Raw genomic sequence first — 20,815 nt, 5'->3', positions numbered from 1 at the left:
TATTCTGAATTGTCTTAGACTACACAGAATGGCTGGGCTTAGCTAACTATTGAGTGCATTATAAATTCCTTTCAGAGGACTAAGCAATTTACAATTAAGAGGAATTCTGGTGGTACTTACTTAAAAATGCCCAGTGGCTAATTTTGAAAATGAAGCAACTATCCAGTGTAAATCAGTCACAGTATAATGTATGACACTATTCCTGTGGAAACAGAACATATGTCTACTCAGCCCATGTAGGGAACCAAAGACAAACCAAAGTAAGGAGACCAACCAGAGTCCAACTTAGTGAACCAGTAAGTTTTATTAGGGTTACTTACAGGAGTATGGGTGAGGAGTTACTTCAGGGGCAGAAATGAGTCAAAGATAGCTGCATACCAGAAGCCTATCCCAACATGGATGATGGAACCCTGGAGCTCTCTTCATGATTTGCAGGCAGCTGAACAGGTCAGAGAGTGCCTCTTCCAGGCTGCTCAGCTGGTCCCTGCCACTTCAGGGCAGCTAGGCTAGGCTTATAATATCTCTCTGCAGTCCTCCCTGTTTATATAAGCTTGGGAGGGTGGAGCTAGTGAATGTGGTCCATTTCAGGGACTCCTACAACTATTGAATTGTTTACTTCCTGGGTTTTAACAAGCTTCCCTGCAGGATTGAATGTTGCAACTCTCTTGGAACATCCTTAGTCTCAAAAAGCTTCACTCCAAAACAGAATTTGAGTGTGTGTGTGTGTGTGTGTGTGGTTTTGAGACAGGGTCTCCCTGTAGCCTCAGCTGGCCTGGAACTCACTATGTAGACCAGGCTGGCCTGGAACTCACAGAGATTCACCTGCCTCTGAATCACAAGTGCTGAGATTACAGGTGTGCACCACCATGTCTGGCTTCCAAGATGGAATGCTTTATCTTGTAGGAAACTGATACACACAGTAAAAGAATAAAGCTTTGGTAAGTTAAATCGCATGCTATTCCCAGTGGTTTTGCTGTTACTGCAAGCCAGACATTGTGTTTGAGGCAGTGGAACAACATTGTAGCTTTAGTACACCGTTTGTTTTCCTTTTGCTAATTTCCACCTGCAGTCTCAGGTTTCTAGTTGTACCCAGGAATGGGTGTGTTTCACTGGCTTCATGTGGAATGCACCTGCTCTTTCTTCAGGGGTTGGCGGGGCTTCAGATTGACTTTAGAGAGAGAGATTCATATGCAACGTTTAGGATGTGGAAGGATCTTTAATATGAAGAATACTTACATGTGCATTACAGGTGTAATTGCTGTGCTTTCAAGGTACATTCTTTATACTGCTCTCCGGTCTGTCTCTTTAGGCTCATTGGTCTAGTCACCCTTCCACTCAGGTCTCTGCAAGAACTCACTCTTTAGCCTTCTGAATCAAACCAACTCTGACACTCAGCATTGCCCATAATACAACCTGGACTAAGCTTTCCAGCTTCATTACCCTCTCCTCCCTTCACTCACCTCAGACTACAGCCAAAGGAGCCCTCTTACCCTTTCCCTGGGGGTGCCCCGAGCTTTCCTGCCTTTCTTCTTGCTGGTCCCCCACCACTGCTGAGTTCCTTCTCTCTACACCCGCCCTAGGCCAGTTGTCTGTTCCTGAGGAGGCTTTTGGAGTTAAAAACCATAGATATTTCTCACTTTGTTGCAGAGTTACCTAGGAAGAGGATATTCAGGTGACTCTAAAAATAAGCTGCCGATTTGAATCGCAGTGAAGACACTGAGAAAACCAAGAGGCACACTTTTACGGGAAGTGTCCTGAAGACGGTGGCGCTGACTGGTGACTCTGCCAGGACACGCACAGGCAGCACTAAGTCCTGATGTTCTGTCTTTTGGGGCTTTCACCTTTTCTGCGGATTGCTGGGGATCTTAGCTATGTAGCTACTTCTTTGTAAATTGAACATTTGGAGTATGAGCACAGAAAGTTGAGTCCACACTGGAGAGCCTCTAGGTTGTGTGTGTCGATGAAGACACACATTCTTACCTAGTTTGATCACCACTCCCAGTGAAACAGACTGCTCCCTGTTTTTCCATCACCTGCTGTACAAAGCCCCCTGCTTTCCAAACTTACAAGAAAGCAGTTACATGGACCTAGAGTAAAGTAATGTTAATGAAAGTAGCTAGCATTTATCAAGTGCTTACTATGTATGGTAATCTCTACCAGCAGCGTCTCATTTAATCCTGCAAAGTAGAGATATTAGTGGACTGTATAAATGAGGAAACCAGCAGAGGGAGGGCAGCTCGTGCTCTATTCTATAGCTAACACATGGCAGTCTTTCCTCCAAGCTCATTTACTTAAATAATATACCAATTTGCATCCCACGGAGAAAGCAGGAATCTGATGATTTTGTTTATGCAAAAAATGTAAAGATTTATCTCCCTAGTCTCCACAAGTGTAATGTCTAGGAAGCCAGGGCATGTCTTTGGGGCATGGCACACATTTCTGGGCTAGGCATAGCTTCAGTATTCCCTTTCTGTGGTCAGTCAGCCTTTGTGCTGATATCAGAAATCACTCTGAAACTCTAATAGCACAGTTCCTTTTCAAACACTGTCTTTGCTTGAGCATATAGGACAGCAGTGTTTCATAGAGCTCTGGAGAGTTATTGTTCTCCATCAGGTTAATAATGTGTCTAGTCATTGTCATGATGATCATGCCTTCATATTTTAGAAGCTAGAATTCATAAATTTAATGGATCTTTTAATCTTTATAACTGTTAAACATTTATGTTACTTTGAAGCTTTTTTTTTTTTTTAATAGAAAAGCTTTTGAAATCTGTTTCCTCAGTCAGATGTGATGGTTCATGCCTATAATCCCAGCACTCAGGATGCTGAGGCATGGGGATTGCCATGAGTTCAAGGTCTTGTTCTCCAGAGTGAGACCTTATCTCAAATAAACATCTGGTTTCCTCTTATGTCTGAACTTGGGTCTCAAGACACCAAGTGCCTGGCTCTGCTGTTAATGTTGAATAGGACTGAAGATGACTTCCTGAATGTTTCACATATTCCAGGAAAAATCTTACTCCAGGATAACAAACAAGTTATCACCCTGTTTTTACAAAAGCACCACAGAAAGAAGTCTTGGTTTTTGTGTGTTTCTTGGGTTGATTTACCTTCCGGTCTTTCCCAAACATCTAGAACAATAACTGTGGGTACAGGAATGTCTTAATACAATTTTCTTTGTTTTTAATAGAGGAAATGCATGCCGAAATCTGTTATGCCGAGTGTCTCCTCCAGAAAGCAGCACTCACGTTTGTGCAGGTAACGAACATTTGGCTGAGAACGGGTGTTGGGTGGGAAGCCTGCCAGTACTGCACAGAAAAATGTATTAGCTCGTTCTGTGTTGGTGCTTGAGATTTAGAGCTGTAATGGAAGATATTTGTTATTCTGATAAAGTTTGGCAGAAAAGAAGACTCCGGAGAGTTTTATTCCCTTCAAATGTACTTAGTGCCTATTCAGGTTGCTTTCAGGAAGCTCCTTAGTGTGAAAACTGAGAGGACTCCAGTTTGCACTTGCTAATGATGCATCCAGGAGTGGCCTAGGCTGAGGAGGCCTCGTTCCTTTTGTATCACTTGCCTCAGCAGAGTTCAGTTGAGCCATCTTTCCACGGGTCCCTCAGGTTTCATTTCTGTTCTCAGTCCCCTTCTTGCTCTCATGAAGAACAGCCTTTAAAAGTCACTAAATCAAAGAATCCTTTTCTTATGAGGTACTTTAATTTTACCTGTTCTCATGCCTCTATCTTCCAATGCTTCTCGAAACATGGATTTCATATTATGGGTTATAGTGACAGATGGGGTGGAGATGTTATCATCATCAGAAAGAAAGTGATAAAATGGACAAGTCTGACAAGCTCAAACTTTAAATTACCTTGAAAGATGCTCCCTGTCCCCCTCCCCCGTCCTCCTTCCTCTTTCCTCCTCCGTCTTCCTCTCTCTTTCAAGTTGACATGTTACCTTGGATTCTGGTTCAGTAAAATTGAATCAGTGTGGTCCTTTGCCCTGTTCCCTAGAGCGCATAGAATAACAGTCCCACCACCTCAGTGTAAGTATCATAATGCTAACCCTGGAGGCCCCCACTTTTTCCTGATGTGTTTTTCAAGTGGGGATTTGACAATCAAATACTGGTTTTCAAAGTTTCTTTTCTTTCCTTTTTTATTTATTATTTTTATTTTATGTGTGTGAGTGCATTGCCTGCATGCATGTAAGTGCACCTGTGTGGCGCAGTGCCCGCAGAGTCAGAAGAGGGCTTTGGATCCCCTGGAACTGCAGTTATGGACAGTTGTTAGCCACCATGTGGGTGCTGGGAATCAAACCCAGGTCCTCTGCAAGAGCAGAGCCCTTAACAGTTGAGCCATCTCTCCAGTCCCTCAAAGTTTATTTTCTGTTTGGGGACTTAAAGTTCAACGCTCGGAGCGGTCTATGACCTGTCTTCCTGTGTCCGCTCATCGGGTCACAGTCACATGTTCGTATTCATGCTTCTTGGGCTGGTTAAGGCTCTATCTCTCCCTGCGTTTGTTCTCACCGTAGTTCAGCAGCAGTGAGGGTCAGCGTGCACCAGAGCTGTACGGACGCCTGGACACTGTCTCTGTTTTCTTTTACTTTGAGCTCATTCTCTGCTGTGATTGAGAACGCTCTTGGGAATGAGATTCTCACCTTGTTTTCAGCTTCTGCGTTTCATAGCATGGCAGTGTTCTCTAGCAGAGTGTCACAAATCGGGTAGGGGTTTTCAAGCTGCACCCGCAATTCCCTGCTTCCCAGTTACAGATGTTCTCAGGTGCTACTGATGGGTGTGCTGTGTACCCCAGTCACAGGTCAAGGTAGCTTCCCTCCTCTGTGACTGCTTTGCTCTTTGCAGTAGATGCTTTGGAGTCATAGATGACATAGCATGAGCTTTAAAGCTTCCTGGTGTTTCCGCCTGAATCATCCTCTGCACGCAAAAGTCTGCTCTGCCTTCCTTTACCTGGCCACTTCCTGGTTCTTATTTGTGCTTGAAGCACTGATGCTTTCACGAGGGTTTTCTGGTCGTCTTCATGCCCCACTTTGTGCCTCAGGACACACGTGCACGCTTCCATCTCTGCGCATGCCCCATCCCTCATGTTGCTTTTGTCTGTTTTTGTGTTCGTTGCTCAGCACAACTGAATTTCATTTGGTCAGTATTTGATGAATCATGAAATGAAATACTCTTATTTGACTCAAGTTTCAATATAACCCAAGAAATTCCTTCCTGGCTTGTATTTGAACTTGTGTAAATATAAGATTTCTTAAAATATTAGCATTTAGGTTGTATAGTGAATTTTGTTTTTACCTATTATTATAATGGGAATATTAAACATTTTAGTAACTAATGAGGAAAGTAAGCTAAATGCAGATTTTCTTTCACTTCAGAAGGATCTCGAGTGCTTAATAAATACCAAGTCATCTTTCCAGTAGCTATAGACTAGTGAAAACTTCTTGAAGTGTGAAACATGGGACTGTTTCTGTTCACACCATTAACATAACTTCCTTCAGCCAGTTATTTGGTATGATTATAATTATAAAAGAGTGTTGATCCTGAAAACACCATTCATCTAAGCTAACTGCCACTAGGCAAACAGAAGTAATCCCCTCCCCATTGCATATTAAAAAAACAGCCACTTCAGGGTTCAGACCATTCATTTTTGGTACGGAAATACAGAAGAATGAAATTCACAGTGTTGGATAGACTCTGCTTGCTCAAGCATCCCGTGAAAGAAGAACCATAGTCCCATTTACTGGGTATGGTGGATGGGAAAATTTGGCCTTAGAGCAGTCTTTCAACCAGCTGTTTTCAATACTGAACCCAGAAGAAAGTTGATGGTGATGTCTATTGAAGTCGCTTTGGACCACATTTGGCCCAAAGTTTGTGAGGATGACTTCCTTAGTATTACAAGGTAATACAAGATTTTTTAAAAAGACTTTTCATTACCTTTTAACTTGTAAGAAAGTTACAAAGAGACACATTTCAAATGTAAAGCAAGAAGAATGTACTGATTTCAAAATTAAATATATAGGACAAAATACATAGCGTCAAAATACAATAGATAGGACAGGATGCAGCTTACTGGTAAGGTGTTTACCCAGCATGCACATGACCCTAGGTTCTAGTCCCAACACACCACACACAAACATACACACACACACACACACACACACACACAAAATATTTTTCTTATTATACAGGTATACACTAACATATTTTTTTTCTTTTTGTGCTAAGTGCTCTAATTATTTAATTGTATTATTTTCAGGATGAAAATATGATCAACTTCATTAAAGGTGGACTCAAAATTAGAACAAGTTACCAAATATATAAGTAAGTTACAAAGTAAAATGTGATGAATTAAATTAAATATTTTGAAGACAGGGTAGTCTTCTGTAGCCCAGACTGGCCTTGATGCTGTCTGGGTCTTCCTGAGCTCTGGATTATAGGTGTGTGCCACAATGCCCCACTCAGATGTGGTAAATGATTATAGTGCATTTACATAACCTTGTTCTTAAGAATTCTGAAGTATGACGGGGCCTCTTCATATACTTTCAAGGGTAAGATAGTGGAAGAGAGGGTGACTGACAAAATATCTGGTCAGATAATCTTTGTTTATGATTATTTGTATAGTTCATATTTATTCAATTTATTTACTGAGAAAAGGTCTCACAATTATAGCACAGCCTGATTTTAAACCTGACTCTCCCACCTCAAACTTTGAAGTGCTGGGATTATAAACATGTGCTACCACATTTGGCTTGCTTTAATAAAAACAAATTTGTTTGTTTTGTTTAGTTTTTGAGACAGGATCCCAGCTGGCCTGAAATTAATGTTCATCAAACTGACTTCGAACTCGGGCTGGCTCCGCCTGCCTCTGCCTCCTGAGTGCTGGGATTAAAGGGGTATGCCACCATGCCTGGCCTAATAAAGACAATTAAAAAAAAAATCTTCTGTAATTCTCCATCTTTAGATTTTGTGTTTCCTGTAGTTATTACAGTTAGCTTAAAGTTAATATTATACTGTTGCATATAAAGCGTGAGAACTTTGCAAAAATATCACTTCATTTGCTCCCTGTTGGCCTTTGTTTTAGTTTCCTTTCTATTGCTGTTAAAATCCAAGATCAAAAGCAACTTAACGGAGGAATGGGTTTATTCCAGCTTGCATTTGAAGGTCACAGCCCATCAATGAAGGAAGTCAGGGCAGGAACTCAAGCAAGAACTTGAAGCAGAAGCCATGGAGGAATACTGCTTTCTGGCCTGCTTGCAGAGGCTCATGCTCATCTAGCTTTCTTATACAACCCAGGACCACCTGCCTAGGGAATGGTGCTGGCCACATTGGGCTGGGTCCTCCTTCATCAATTAATAATCAAGACGATCCCCTGCAGACATGCCCACATGCCAGTCTGATCTGGGCAGCCTCTCAGTTGAGACTCTCTTGGGTGACTCTAGACTATGCCAAGTTGGCAGTATTTAAAGCTACCTAGGACAGCCTTTATACTATTCTTGTGATATGAACTGTGCTTACATATATCACCAAACCCCAAAGTACAGTGTTAGTCTTTAGTTTGAAAGTTATTTGTCCTGCTGCCGTCTGCTCACCACTGTATTTGCTGTCTTTGTATTCTTCATGCTTTCTATGTACTTTCAAACTGACAAACTTCTTTTAGCATTTCTTCTTAGTATGGTCTGCTTCCAGCAAGTTTTTTTTCCTGCTTCATTTATTTGAAAATCTTTTTATTTTGACTATCACCATCAAGAATATCCTTCATCATCGAGAATATAGTATTCTGAGTTGTCGGGGTGTTTGTTCTTTCAGCTCTTTGATACTGTACTGTATCAGTGCCTCTGCTGTTTATGACATGTCTAATTGTCATTTTTTCTTGCCTCTTCGAAGAATATTTTGTAGTTTTGAGTTCGACAGTTTGCATGTGGCTTGAGAGGTTTGTGGCCCTTATTTCCTCAAAGACTCTTTTTACATCATTCAGACTTGCATTTCCTCTAAGCCTTCAGTCACATGTGCTAGCCAGCCTGACTCCCTCCCTCCCTCCCTCCCTCCCTCATTATCCCAACATGTGGGTTATCTTGGAGTTGGTTTCTATTCATTGTTTTCTCTCTTTACTCTCTGCCATAGTTTTCTGTTACTGCTCAATAATTCTCTTAATTGTACCCTAGATACTGGTGTGTGCTAGGAACCTAGTTTCTGTTATCCTTTCTCTGAAGAGTGCCAAGCTCTGTTCTGGGAAGCCCTGGATTGCTACTCTTGGATCGAGTAGCACCTGCCATCAGTACTCCAGTATTTTTGCTGTCTTGCTCCTGCTTGGACCCTCCCTAGGACTCACGTAGCTTATGGGGCAACCAAGAATTCGAGTAGCATTTTAACAGAGTTTGATGTTCCCTTAAGTGTAGTTCTCCTGTCTTTGGAAATTTCCTTATTACCTTGCAGCCCCTCTAGCAGTCTTGAACTCTGTACTCTGACTTTAAGCCAGCAAGGCTGTGACTTTCTGATTGAGTTCTGTGCACCACAGACAGAGTGGGGTGTCCTTTCAGGAGCATAGACACATAGATGTAAAGTTATCTGTGAGTTATTCTCGGCTTTCAGATCTAGCTCTTCCAGTTTCTGCTTCCCTAGCACTTTCAGTTTCCATGCTTGAAAAAATATTTAAAATATATTTTTATGTATTTTTCAGAGTTTATAATTATTATCTGTGAAAGGATAAAGCTAATGTCAGCTTCCTGCCATTACTGGAAACAGATCCCATTAGCAGACATAGAATCAAAATTAGTATTTTAAGAGGTACTTTTACCAATAGTCATGCATAAATCTGTAATCCATTAAAATATATCTTGCAAGAGGGAGTAAATTTTGGGAACTTGGCATAATGTTTTTAGATTTCCTCTCTAAGTACTTTTTAGACGATAGAAAAGAAAGTTAAAGAGTTGATTGCTTTTTCAGTCATCAAAACTTAAAAACACTTAAAGAGTCCTGTTAGAGCAAAGAATGTCTGTAGCAGTGGGATGACCCGGCTTTGAACTGGCGCCCGCCTGCGTGCGCGCGCGTGTGTGTGTGTGTGTGTGTGTGTGTGCGTGTTTGCTTACATGTACACACATATATTTAACAAGGAATTCACAATATACTAAATTCCTATTTATGAATCTTTTCAAAGCCCCGGAGAAAGAGAAACATTTCAAACAGACATTTTTGGGCTTGTGGCATGTACAAAAACCGGTGCAAATCCAGGCTACACAGAAATCCGGCATGGATTGTGGGAGTAGGCAAGAAGCCCCAGTTCTAGCTGAGGATCTATTGGCAATTGATAGCTTCTGGAAGCCTTTGAACTCAACTTTTCCACTTTGAAATCATTTACAGTCAGTCTTCCTTACTGGTCTGTCACCTGGTAGGTTGACCACACTCCAAAGGACAGACCTTTGGAAACACAGATTAGACTTGATAGGCCTTTAAAAAAAAAGACAAATAATAATGGAGAACATGAATTTAGGGGAGACAGTAGTGGGGTGAGGATGGAAAGGGAGAAGGGGGTCTGAATATGATCAAAATATGTTGTATGAACTCATTATTAAAAATATTTTTGCAATTACTAAAATACAGCATTTGGTAAAAATAAATTTTCTTTGTATAGCAAAAAAATATTTTTTGGAAAACTTTTTTAAGGAAAAAGCATACCATTAATACAAAAATAAATTCCATACAAATTCAATATTTAAAAAAATTTAAATAGGGACTGGAGAAGATGACTCAGTGGTAAGAGCACTGGCTGCTCTTGTAGAGGACCCAAGTTTGGTTCCCAGCACCCACATGGTGGTTAACAACTGCCTCAAACTCCAGTTCCAGGGGATCCGATGTCCTCTTCTGGCCTCCGTGGCCATTGCACACACACATGTTGCACTTGCGTACATGCATACAAACACTCATACACATAATAAATAAACTTTAACAAATTTTTTTAAATGAAAAAAGAAATTCTAAGTTACCAGAGAACTTAGGAAAACCTTTTATAGTCTTAAAATGAAAAAGCTTAGGGTTGGGGACATAGCTCAGCAGTTAAGACCACTTGCTGCTCTATCAGAGGACCAGAAATCAGATCTCAGTACCCACAAATCCCTGTAACTCCATCTCCAAGGGATCAAAGGTCAGACCCCTGCTGGCTCCCATGGGTACCTGTGCACATGCGCATACACACACACACACACACACACACACACACACAAATTAAATAAAACTCTTAAAATTTAAAAGCTGCCAAGCATGGTGGTGCAACCTTTAGTCTCAGCGCTGAGAAGGCAGAGGCAGCTGGATCTCTCTGAGATAGAGGCCAGCCAGAGCTCCGTAGTGTATTCCAGGCCAGCTGGGGCAACAGGGAGACCCTGTCCAAAAAAAAAAAATTAAAAAGCCTTTGAACTCACCTTTTCTATTTTTAAATAATTTGCAATTATTATTGAGAATTTTCATATATCTGTATTCAGATTCACAAATATCAACATCTTACACAATCATGGCTCAATTATAGCTTAAAATTAAAAAGCTTTTAAACTTTGATTAAAATTTTCCACTAAGGCTGGAGAGGCAGTTAAGAGCACTTGCTGCTCTACCAGAACACTGGAGTTGTGGGTCTCAGCACCCACACCGGGCAACTCACAAATCCCCAGAACTCCAGCTCCAGGGTATCTGATGTCTCTGGCCTCCTTGAGCACTGCACACATATGTACATAGCCCCACACAGATACACACACACACACACACACACACACACACACACACACGTGCGTGAGCGCACACACACACATCTATTAATTTAAAAATTCCACTTTGAAGAGACTCACATGAACACAATGTCTCTTGCCTTTACAGTTTTCCAGCTGTCCCATCAATGCCCTTTTGCTGTCTAGGGTCTAACCTGGGGTCCACATTTAATTGTCATGTCTTCTTAGTCTCTGTTTTAAGACAGGGTCTCTCTGTGTGGCCCAGGCTGACCTTGGACTCCTGGCCGTTCTGCACCAGTCTCCTTGGTGCTGTGGTTCCAGGGTTGAGCTACCCTCCCTGCCTATTTTTTTTTTTTTTTTTAAATGTAGAAGAAGTGCTATGTAGTGGTTCAGGGCAAATGACAGCATGGGCTATTCCTAGGTTGATAGGAGTCTAAATTAAATTGATTCTCCAGCTTGTTAATATTGCTTATAAACTGAAAGTTAGGTCTGCAGGCTTATGAGATTATCATTAAATGGATTGGCTAGAATAAGTGGAGTTGTGTGCTTTTATATAGCTGCAAACTACTAGTGGTAAATGGTATTTGATATACCTTGCTATTTTGCTGTTGTCACTGTATTTGGTGCTGGGGCTGGAACCCAGGGCCGCATGGATAGGTGGATGCTCTGCCACTGAACTGTATATTCTCTACATTACCATTTCATAACTATATTTGTCAGTTTGACAAGCAGTTACCAGTTATTACCAGTTTTAATATCTTGGTCATTGTTTTAATTGTATTTACCTTTTGAAGATGTCTGAGGCTATAGCTTAGTAGAAAAGCACTTTCCTAATGTGTGAACATCCTGGGTTCAGTCACCACCACCACCACTCCTGCCACACCCCCTCCTCCAAAAGAAAAAGAGGACAAATTAGGCAGTTGTGGGGATTCACTTTGTTCTTTTAGACTTTCCTAGTCACAACAAGGTCCAGTTTACGCGGTCTGTGAGACCATGGCAGTTACGCTGAAGTGGACGCCTTTTTGCCTGTAGCACCTGAGTTTCTGTGTGGAAGGTCAGGCTGTGCAGTGTGCACAGCAGTTGAGACCTGAGCACTCCCAGGAAGTCTCCGTAAAAGGTGCCTGGGAAGCTGCCAGATTGCAGCCCTGTGCCTCTGTGTCTCCTGGGTGGAGTTGGTGGCTGGCCCCTCTTTTTCTTTAAGCTCCGAAACGCTGTCTTACTAAATATTGTAAAATGAGTGTCTTCTCTTTCCCCTTGGGTATTACCCAGTAGCCTTAAGAGTAAGCTCAGCACAATATCAGACATATACAATTTTGGTAGTATTTTAGACAATGACAGTTATAGTACGTAAGCACAAAATTTGACTTAAGATTTCTTTTTCAGAGTTGTGGGGAACTTGTGCTCTAACCCTTTTTCTTACTCCAGGGAGTGCCTTTCCATCCTGCATGTAATTCAGAAGAACAAACATGAGCAGCAGTTCTTTTATGAGTTTGAAGGAGGTGTCAAGCTTGGAACAGGGGCCTTTAATTTGGTAAGGAAATATTGTACATAAACCAGAACCTTTTGTAGAAGAAACCAATGTTTCTAGTACCTTCACTACTGCATTCGAACCTTATCCTGAACCTCCGTTTCTGTTTGGTTGATGAGCAGTTGGAATGGATCAGTTATCCTATGCTGTGACCTAGTTGGGGCTTTGGCCATAACCTCATGACTCACCTGGGACAAGTGTCTCCACATCTACTGTCCATTTGGAGAAATGGAGCAAATGTCTTCCTTCTAAGCCCCTGACCATCTAGCCAACCCATTGGCCACAGCCGGCGGATTGGTATATAACCAAACATATAGCTGTCTCTGAGACTTTCCCTTCCACTGTCCTTCAGGGATGTTCCAGGAAGAGCTGTGCTGCTGCAGCCCTCTGCTTCCATTGGTGCCTTCATAGTACCCACAATGCCTCAGAGTTTTTACTTTCCAGAAAGGAAGCTAGAAGAACCTTGCCAAAACCGGGTGTGGTAGCACAGGCCTATAATCCCAGCACTTAGGAAGAAGGAGGAATACTTAATCAAGGCCAGCATGGGCTGCAAATGAGACCCTGTCTCAAAACAAAACCAATCAAAACAGAAAATATGAGAGAAGCCTCACCTTGTGGTGCCAGGGACGGTTTCTCATGTGTCATTTCATTTATGTGAGAAGAGCCAAGCCCGTGTGGAGACTCATGTGATGGCTTTGTGTCTGCTTCATCCTGACCCAGTTGTTTAAGCTTCTTTAAAAACTTGTAGTTTCCTTAGGTGTACACTTATCTACAATTAGAGACAGAGGCATGAAAGTACACTTACATACCTATTTTTTCTTACAGATGCTGTCCCTTTTACCAGCAAGAATCATCAGATTACTAGAATTTATTGGGTTTTCTGGAAACAGGGTAAAGATTTCATTTCATCTTAGTTGTGAAAGGGAAGATTTCTGATGGTGTCTGTTTTTTATATTTTCCCCAGCCAGCTTCTTTTCAAGTGATGTTCTCGTTCCTTAGGCTTGAAATATATGTCATCCCTTCCACACAGCCTTCCCTCAAACTTCCCTCAGACTTCCCCCATGAGGCTCAAGTGTTTCTAACTTTCAGAATAATTTATTCACCTATCTAATGGTACTCACTCTGTTTTCATAAAATTGTGAGTTCATGTTCTGTTCTGTCTTCCCTATTGGGTAGCAAGATCTCTGCGGACATAGAATCATGTTTTCTTGCCCACCTTAGTGCCTTGTGCTTAGATCCTCAACATGGGCTTTTGTGGTGCTGTGGATTGAACCAAGGGCCTTACTCTTGCTGGGTAAGTGCTCTACCACTGAGACACATCGCCAGCAACTCACTGTATTTTAGTAAACTAATGTTTTTATTAAAGAAATAGAGCATTTCTCTGAAATGAGCATTGCTTTTTTTCTCTCCCTAGAATCACATAGCAGATAATAGTTTGATGTCTGCTGCTGTGATGAACAGGGTACAGTTCTTTACTGAAGAAGTCAGGCAGGAAATCAGGGCAGGAACCATGGGGGAATGCTGCTTGCTGGCTTTTGCTGTCTTGCTCACTCACAGACTCATGCTTAGCTAGTTTTCTTATATAGCCTGGGACCCCCTGCCTATGGGTGGTGCAGCCCACAGTGAGCTGGGTCCTCCTGCATTAATTTACGGTCAAGACCATCCCCCACAGACATGCCCACAGGCTAGTCTGATCTACACAATTCCTCAATGACGGTTTCCTCTCAGATGACTCTAGGCTGTGTCAAGTTGACAATTAAAGCTATCTATGACAGATATAAAAAGATTTATCAGAGGCTAGAGAGCTGGCTCAGCAGTTAAGAGCCCTGACTGCTCTTGCAGAGAACCCAGGTTCCCAGCACCCTTATGACAGCTAACCACACTGGTTCCAGGGAATCTGGTGCCCTTTTCTGTCTTCTACAGGCATTGAGCATGTTGGTATACTTATATACATGTAGGCAAAATACTCATAAAGTAAAAATAAACTGAATCCAAAAATTTTTTATCAAATCATCATATGCCCATTTAATTTGTAAAGTTTGTTTCTATTTAAGTACGACCACTAGTCCAAGCTGATAAAAAAATAAAACCCCAAGTTCACAGAAGGCAAACATTTAATGAATTACATTTTTCTCTCTCTGTACTCCATTTACTTTCCACAGGACTTGGGCCTTCTGCAGTTGCGGGAAGGTGCCTCAGGAAGGAGCATGCGGTCTCCGCTCTGCTGCCTTACCATCCTGGCCTTCCACACCTACATCTCCCTGATACTTGGTAGGGTCTGGGTTACACTTTGCTTCACAAGAAGTTAACAATCTTTAACCTGAATAAGTAAAACCTTAGAAAAACCAGTAAGATCGATAAGTCTTTATCTGTTTTTTTTTTTTTTTTTGAGTTAAGATGGAAAATAGTCCCATTTGTTTAGTGATGCTCAGCAGAAGCAGTTGGCCAGTTTCTTTCACTGAGCATTTAGAATCTGTTCTCAGATAAAATGTCTGTATTAAGGTGCTGTCTTATCACAACCATGTGAGGTTTTAATTTTTTCTAAAAAATTTAGTTTGTCTTTAAATGTAGCAATTCTAATTGGAAAGCTAAGTTAGTCACCTCCATTCTTAGGAATTTTTCTGCCCTGGAGCTCTCTTTATATGACTTTTCTTAATTTCCCAGATGGGAAAAAATGACAGAATAGGTTTTCATCTTGTGCACGAGTACTGTATACTAATAAAATTTGGGAAGTTGTAAATATCTGCCTTGTTTCCTAAGCACTGAGCCGTGTCCTGTTCAATTTCTAGGTACAGGAGAAGTGAATGTCGTGGAAGCAGAAAGCCTCCTTGCCCCCTTCCTTCAGCAGTTTCCAAACGTACGCTTAGTATTTCCATCCTGTTTCAGCCACAATTTACCTGCCGTCACCGTCTGCTGAAGAGTGTCCTTTCCTTTCTCCGCAGGGCTCTCTCATGTTGTTCTACCATGCCCGAATCGAGCTGCTGAAAGGAAACACTGAAAAGGTAACTTTTGGCAAGGGTTGTTTAGGTTGTGTCTGTGGTAGACTTTACCCTTCAGTCATTCAGCAGAAGTAAATTCAGCTGTGTGGACTAGAAAAACAGAGAAGGTAGTGTCATTTTAAAAAGCCAAAATTTTGCTTTGTGCATATGTTCTGTCATATTTAGTAGCTTAGCTTAGTGCATGTTTCCACATAAAAACACAAGAAGTAGTTCAGGGAAAAATATATAAAATAACACATGGGAAATCAAAGGGATTTTCAGGGGTTGACACATTGATTTTGGAACCTATCCTCTATGTCAGATGCAACTCCACTGTACTTAGGTTCCTCATCAGAGGAACTGGTTTAGTAATTCCCTTGAAGTAGAAGACTGAGAAGTTTTTTTTGGGTGGGGGGGATTTCTTTATTGAGATAGGGTTTCCCTGTAACCCCAGCTGGCCTGGAACTCACTGTGTAGACCAGGCTGGCCTCGAACTCACAGAGATCCCTCTGCCTCTGCCTCCCAAGTGCTGGGATTAAAGGTGTGTGCCACCATGCCCAGCTTGACTGAGAGGCTTTTATGTATATGTGTGTGTGATTTTCTTTTTTCTACACAAATAAGATCAAACATTTTGTATATGTGTGATTCTTTCTATTATAATACATCTTGGATCCTCCTCCAGGTCAGTATATTTAAGTTTACTTCTGTTCATTTCATGGGATGATCTCCTGCTGATAGCTATCTGGCCAGTACAAATAATCATTGTGTACATATACCTGTGTACAGGTGTATCAGTATAAGACAGATTCTGATCATCAGAATTTCTGGGTCACATTTTCGATAAATCCAGCCAAACTGCCTTATTTCCTTCCTTAATTTCAACTTAAACTTCTGTAAAGGAATGAGAATCTGGGGCTGGAAAGAGGGCTCAGTAGTTAAGAGCACTTGTTGCTGTTGCAGAGGACCCAGGTTCAGTTCCCAGTACACACATCAGGCAGCCCAAAATTGCCTATAACTCCAGATTTAGAGAATCTATGGCCCTCTTCTGGCTTTATGAGGCACACACACACACACACGCACACACACACACACACACACACACACACACAAACCCACACACAGTTGTAGGCACTCACACATACACATTTAAAAAAACCCAAATCTTTATCAATATGGGAATATTTTCTGTGCTCTTTTTCAACTCTGAACACCTTCAATCTTTTTAATTATTGTCAATATAGTGACTGTAGTGGAGAATTGAATTTTCATTTATATTATTATTGTTAACAAATAATGTGTGGTGGCCTTGTGTATGGTAGGCAAGTACTTTACCACTAAACTATATATCTACTTCAAATTTAAATTTTAATTAGCTTGTTTATGAATTTGTTATATATATATTATTTATACGTTCTTTTCTCTCATTTGCCTGTTTATATCTTTACTAAATTTTCCCATTGAGTTGTCTTTTTCTTAAAAGACTAGGTAACATTGTCATCTGATAAGGGTTCAATTAGCTTCTGTCCGTTACGTGAGGAGTAATGCCTTTTAGCCTGCTCTGTGCTTGGAGCTTTAAGTATGTTTTGTTCAGTGGAGATCCTTACTTTATACTAGTCAGGCTTTTATTAAAAGATGTTGGCATTTTCTATTTTCATTTGGAAAGGAGCTTTTATACTCCTGTATTATAAAATATCAAGGTCCCCTCATGAAGCTAAACAAGAGGCAGAACTCAACCATATCTTTGCATGTAAGCAAGAGAATGTGATGTCATGTTGGATGGCTTAATGACTGATAATTCTGTTCTTTTTGTACAAAGTGTTTTATGTATTTTTCCATTAGGTTATTATCTCCTTGTCTAATGTCTGGATGATCAGCTTTATGCAATTGACTTATAGGCTCAAGAGATATTTCGAAAATGCATTTCAGTTCAAGAAGAATGGAAACAGTTTCACCATCTCTGTTACTGGGAGCTAATGTGGATTAATATATTCCAACAAAACTGGATGCAGGCGTATTATTATTCCGATCTACTTTGCAAAGAGAGTAAATGGTCCAAGGTAAAATGTAGTGCTCTTGTTAATGTCATCTCTCTGCTCAGTGTGACCACAGTGGTGTGTCATTAGGACCATTTGTTCTAGAGTGTGGCTGTGATTTGCTCTCTCAACTTAGAGATGACAGGAGGAAGAAGCAGGCAGTGAGTACCCCCAGTGTCATCGGAGATGCTGTCGTCAGCATTCCCAGCTTCATAGCCATCCAGAAACTTCTTTCCAACAAAGAACCTTTCCTGCAAGGATGAACCGCATTGTATATGTAAAGTCTTGCATAGCAGTACTGTAACCTTGGTGACCTTTGAAGACCTTCCAGTGCCCTGGTGACCAAGCGTTTTGTGATAATTAAAATGAATTCTGACCCATTTTTGAGAAGTTGAGTGCAAGAGATAATAATCTTTTGTTCAGTCTGTCCACTTTCTTACCCATGAATGGTATAGTCCTATGATGGGGAAATAATCTAAATTATTGAAAAGTTTTGTTATCATTTGAAATGGACAGTTGACATCTTCCTTTGATTTCCTGGATGCCTCTTAACATGCTATCTAGATGACATCTAAAGCATTTCTGTTTGCAAGGTTGAAATGTCCTACACCCTTAGATGCTATCTAGGGACCATCCTTTTCTTCCTTTCCTCAAGGCAACGTATGTGTTCTTGAAAGCTGCCATCTTGAGCATGTTTCCAGAGGAGGAAGTGGTGGCAACCAATGAGAACGTGGTGACTTTGTTCAGGTAAGCAGACACTGTTTCTGTAACAGCCTCTGGGGGTGTTAGACACATCTTCTGACTTGCTCCCTTTAGGCTGCTTCGTGCTTTTTTTCCCCAATTTTTAAAAAATTATTTATTTAATAACCACATAATTAGAAGATGCATTTCATTACACCAGCATTGACACGTTCAATAACAATTTCCAGAGCTAAGACTCTTTCAAAATTGGCTGTAAATTTTTAGGTTTACAGTTCAATTAATACAGTTATACAATGTTGTACTCAGTATAAACCCTATAAGACATAAAATTAAATGAGGTTTTAACCTTTAAAAAAGATCTCCATTTCTGTCCCGGCCCACGGGCATTCAGCCCTGTGATATGCTAGGAAAGTACACTGTTACAGAGCCACACCACATTTTAAGAAATGGAGACAAGACAGGGTTCTGATCAAGTCTCATTTATTGCAGCACAAGTATGAGGTTAAATAGAGAATGAAAACAAAGGAGTAAAGATTGAGAGTAATCATATCAGCTAGACCGCAGGGGCCCAGATGTACTCTAAGGGAGGAATCTACTGATTAATGGAAAACAGGGCAGTTTACTGGAAAAGAGTACAAGGCCGTGGGCCAAGGCTGCGGGCCAAGGTCGCGGGCTCCGTCCTGTGCCCGTGGGAGGAGGGTGGGCAGAATGGAAAGTTACCAGCTTAGGTCTGTTCAGCAGTTTTGAGAAATGGCTGAGCCTCAGGCTCCCAACAGTTCCCCCTTTTTTACTCTATAGAGTTTAGGGACCGAAGGTTGCTAGACCCTTAGGGAACTGCGCCTGTCTTAGGTGGGAGTGTCGTTCCCCAAGGGCTTATCCGTCATTGGATAAGGTAGTAGCATTAGACTACCCTCCTGTCTTAGGTTGCCATCAAAGGGGAATTTTCATGTATTCATCATTGACTGTTCAGTTTATCTCTCAAGGGGGATGGCTAGTAGCGCCATCATAGCAACACCTCCCTTCGCATTCGTGATCCAAAATATCAAGGCGATGATAATGGACCTGAATTGGTTTTGCCTGAAATGCCTTGGAATACTAATGTATTCCAATCATTGGGAGTTAGCCAATGTTCAGCCACACCATCTAAGACTACTAAGGTATATGGGGCTGTGGCTCCATATTGAGACACAGCAGTTTTTAGTTCTTTAATGAAGTGGAAATCAAAACCTACATGATGTCACCATGCTTGCCCTTGGTCATCTGTCGTTTCTGTCACAGGAAAAGCCTCCATGTAGGAGGGAAGTTTATCAGGTTTATTAAAGTTCTCTTTATGAGTGGAGGCCAGGTCCTCTGGGGGCTCGGTGAACTTTATCCCTGTCTACAACTGCCTGCCTGTCTTGAGTTTCTGCAATTTAAGTATTAATGATTGTTGCAATTCCTCTAGTTTAATTTGTTCCTGCAATTGTGCTACCTGTTCCTTCAATTCTGACCTCGGATCTATTGCTGCCATTATAGTTGGAGCTGACGGTACACTGAAAGAAGGAGGGCGGTCATACTCTTGTCTCTTGTGGCCTTTTGGTGACCTAATCCCAGTTTTACAAATTAACCCCTCCCTCTCAGACTCTGAGCCATCTGTATCCGAGGTTGGACAGGCAGCTTCTGGTAAATGATATATCCTCTCCTTTCTCAGCGTCATGCTGCACAAGCCTTTGTAAGGGTGACAGAGCCAAGGGACGAGACAAAACAGAGGAATTGTTTGCCCTAGCACTTACAGGCTCATCCTTGGGAATTTCCCTCAACTCTGGCTTGGAACTACTTTTAAAAATCTCTTCAGCTTGGGCAATCGCTGCCACCACTGGTCCATCCCTCTTATCTATTAATTCTTTTATTAAATTCCAATAAGAAAAGGAAGTAACAGGAATCTTTTCAGGTCCAAATACTGTATAAAAGTCTTGTAATGCATCTCCCACTCTTCTCCATCTTTTTATATCTATGACCCCTTCTTGGGGAAACCAGGGACAAATTTCCTTTACAAAATCAAAGAAATGAAATAAATCCGCAGTCCTAACCTTTACTCCTCGTGTCTTTAGAGCCTCTTTCAATTGCTTCACATAAATCTGATGCTGGCTCAATTCTTGCCCCATGATCTGATGGATTGACTTACTTTCGGTTCGGTTGCGGCAGGCTCACACGGCGCGTCTCCGAATTCCTTGAGATTTAGCAAGTGCACTCCTTTTTCTCCGGTGTCTCCCTCACGATGTGACCCCAGTATCCAGCCACCACGTTGGGCGCCAGCTGTCCCGGCCTGCGGGATCTGCAACAGGGTACCTGGAGTGGGGAGTGGGGATTGGATGGGGGCAAGAGACACAAGAAATGGAGACAAGACAGGGTTCTGATCAAGTCTCATTTATTGCAGCACAAGCATGAGGTTAAATAGAGAATGAGAACAAAGGAGTACAGATTGAGAATAATCATATCAGCTAGACCGCAGGGGCCCAGATGTACTCTAAGGGAGGAATCTACTGATTAATGGAAAACAGGGCAGTTTACTGGAAAAGAGTACAAGGCCGTGGGCCAAGGTCGCGGGCTCTATCCCGTGCCCGTGGGAGGAGAGTGGGCAGAATGGAAAGTTACCAGCTTAGGTCTGTTCAGCAGTTTTGAGAAATGGCTGAGCCTCAGGCTCCCAACACATTTCCTTATTAAAATACACAGTTTCATACAGAAAAATTCATTTTTAATGCAATTAATACTAAGATGTTTGCACATGCATTCCTAATCTCTGTATATCTGACTACTAGTAGTCACAGTCAATTACTTTCTGAGATCCTTGGCATCTGAACATGAATATAAAATCATGGGGTAT

The 20,815-nt window shown here is 41.5% G+C and overlaps 1 protein-coding gene across 3 annotated transcripts in view; it reads left to right on the top strand.

Moving 5' to 3' along the window:
* Nucleotides 1–20,815, top strand: part of Ttc39b (tetratricopeptide repeat domain 39B) — a 139,778-nt gene that overhangs the window by 94,037 nt on the left and 24,926 nt on the right. For all 3 annotated transcript variants that reach the window (XM_008848842.3, XM_008848841.3, XM_008848843.2), the window contains 9 exons: nt 3,187–3,254; nt 6,259–6,323; nt 12,137–12,242; nt 13,065–13,130; nt 14,402–14,510; nt 15,029–15,096; nt 15,182–15,241; nt 17,113–17,274; nt 17,906–17,997. In XM_008848842.3, the coding sequence (XP_008847064.1) occupies nt 3,187–3,254; nt 6,259–6,323; nt 12,137–12,242; nt 13,065–13,130; nt 14,402–14,510; nt 15,029–15,096; nt 15,182–15,241; nt 17,113–17,274; nt 17,906–17,997 (796 nt within the window). The remainder of the gene's footprint in view (nt 1–3,186; nt 3,255–6,258; nt 6,324–12,136; nt 12,243–13,064; nt 13,131–14,401; nt 14,511–15,028; nt 15,097–15,181; nt 15,242–17,112; nt 17,275–17,905; nt 17,998–20,815) is intronic.

Source organism: Nannospalax galili, unplaced genomic scaffold (genome assembly GCF_000622305.1).
Source record: "Nannospalax galili isolate Female #2095 unplaced genomic scaffold, S.galili_v1.0 scaffold663, whole genome shotgun sequence".
Lineage (NCBI taxonomy): Eukaryota > Metazoa > Chordata > Mammalia > Rodentia > Spalacidae > Nannospalax > Nannospalax galili.
Note: the sequence above shows the minus strand (reverse complement) of the source record. Positions and strands in the feature narration are given on the sequence as shown.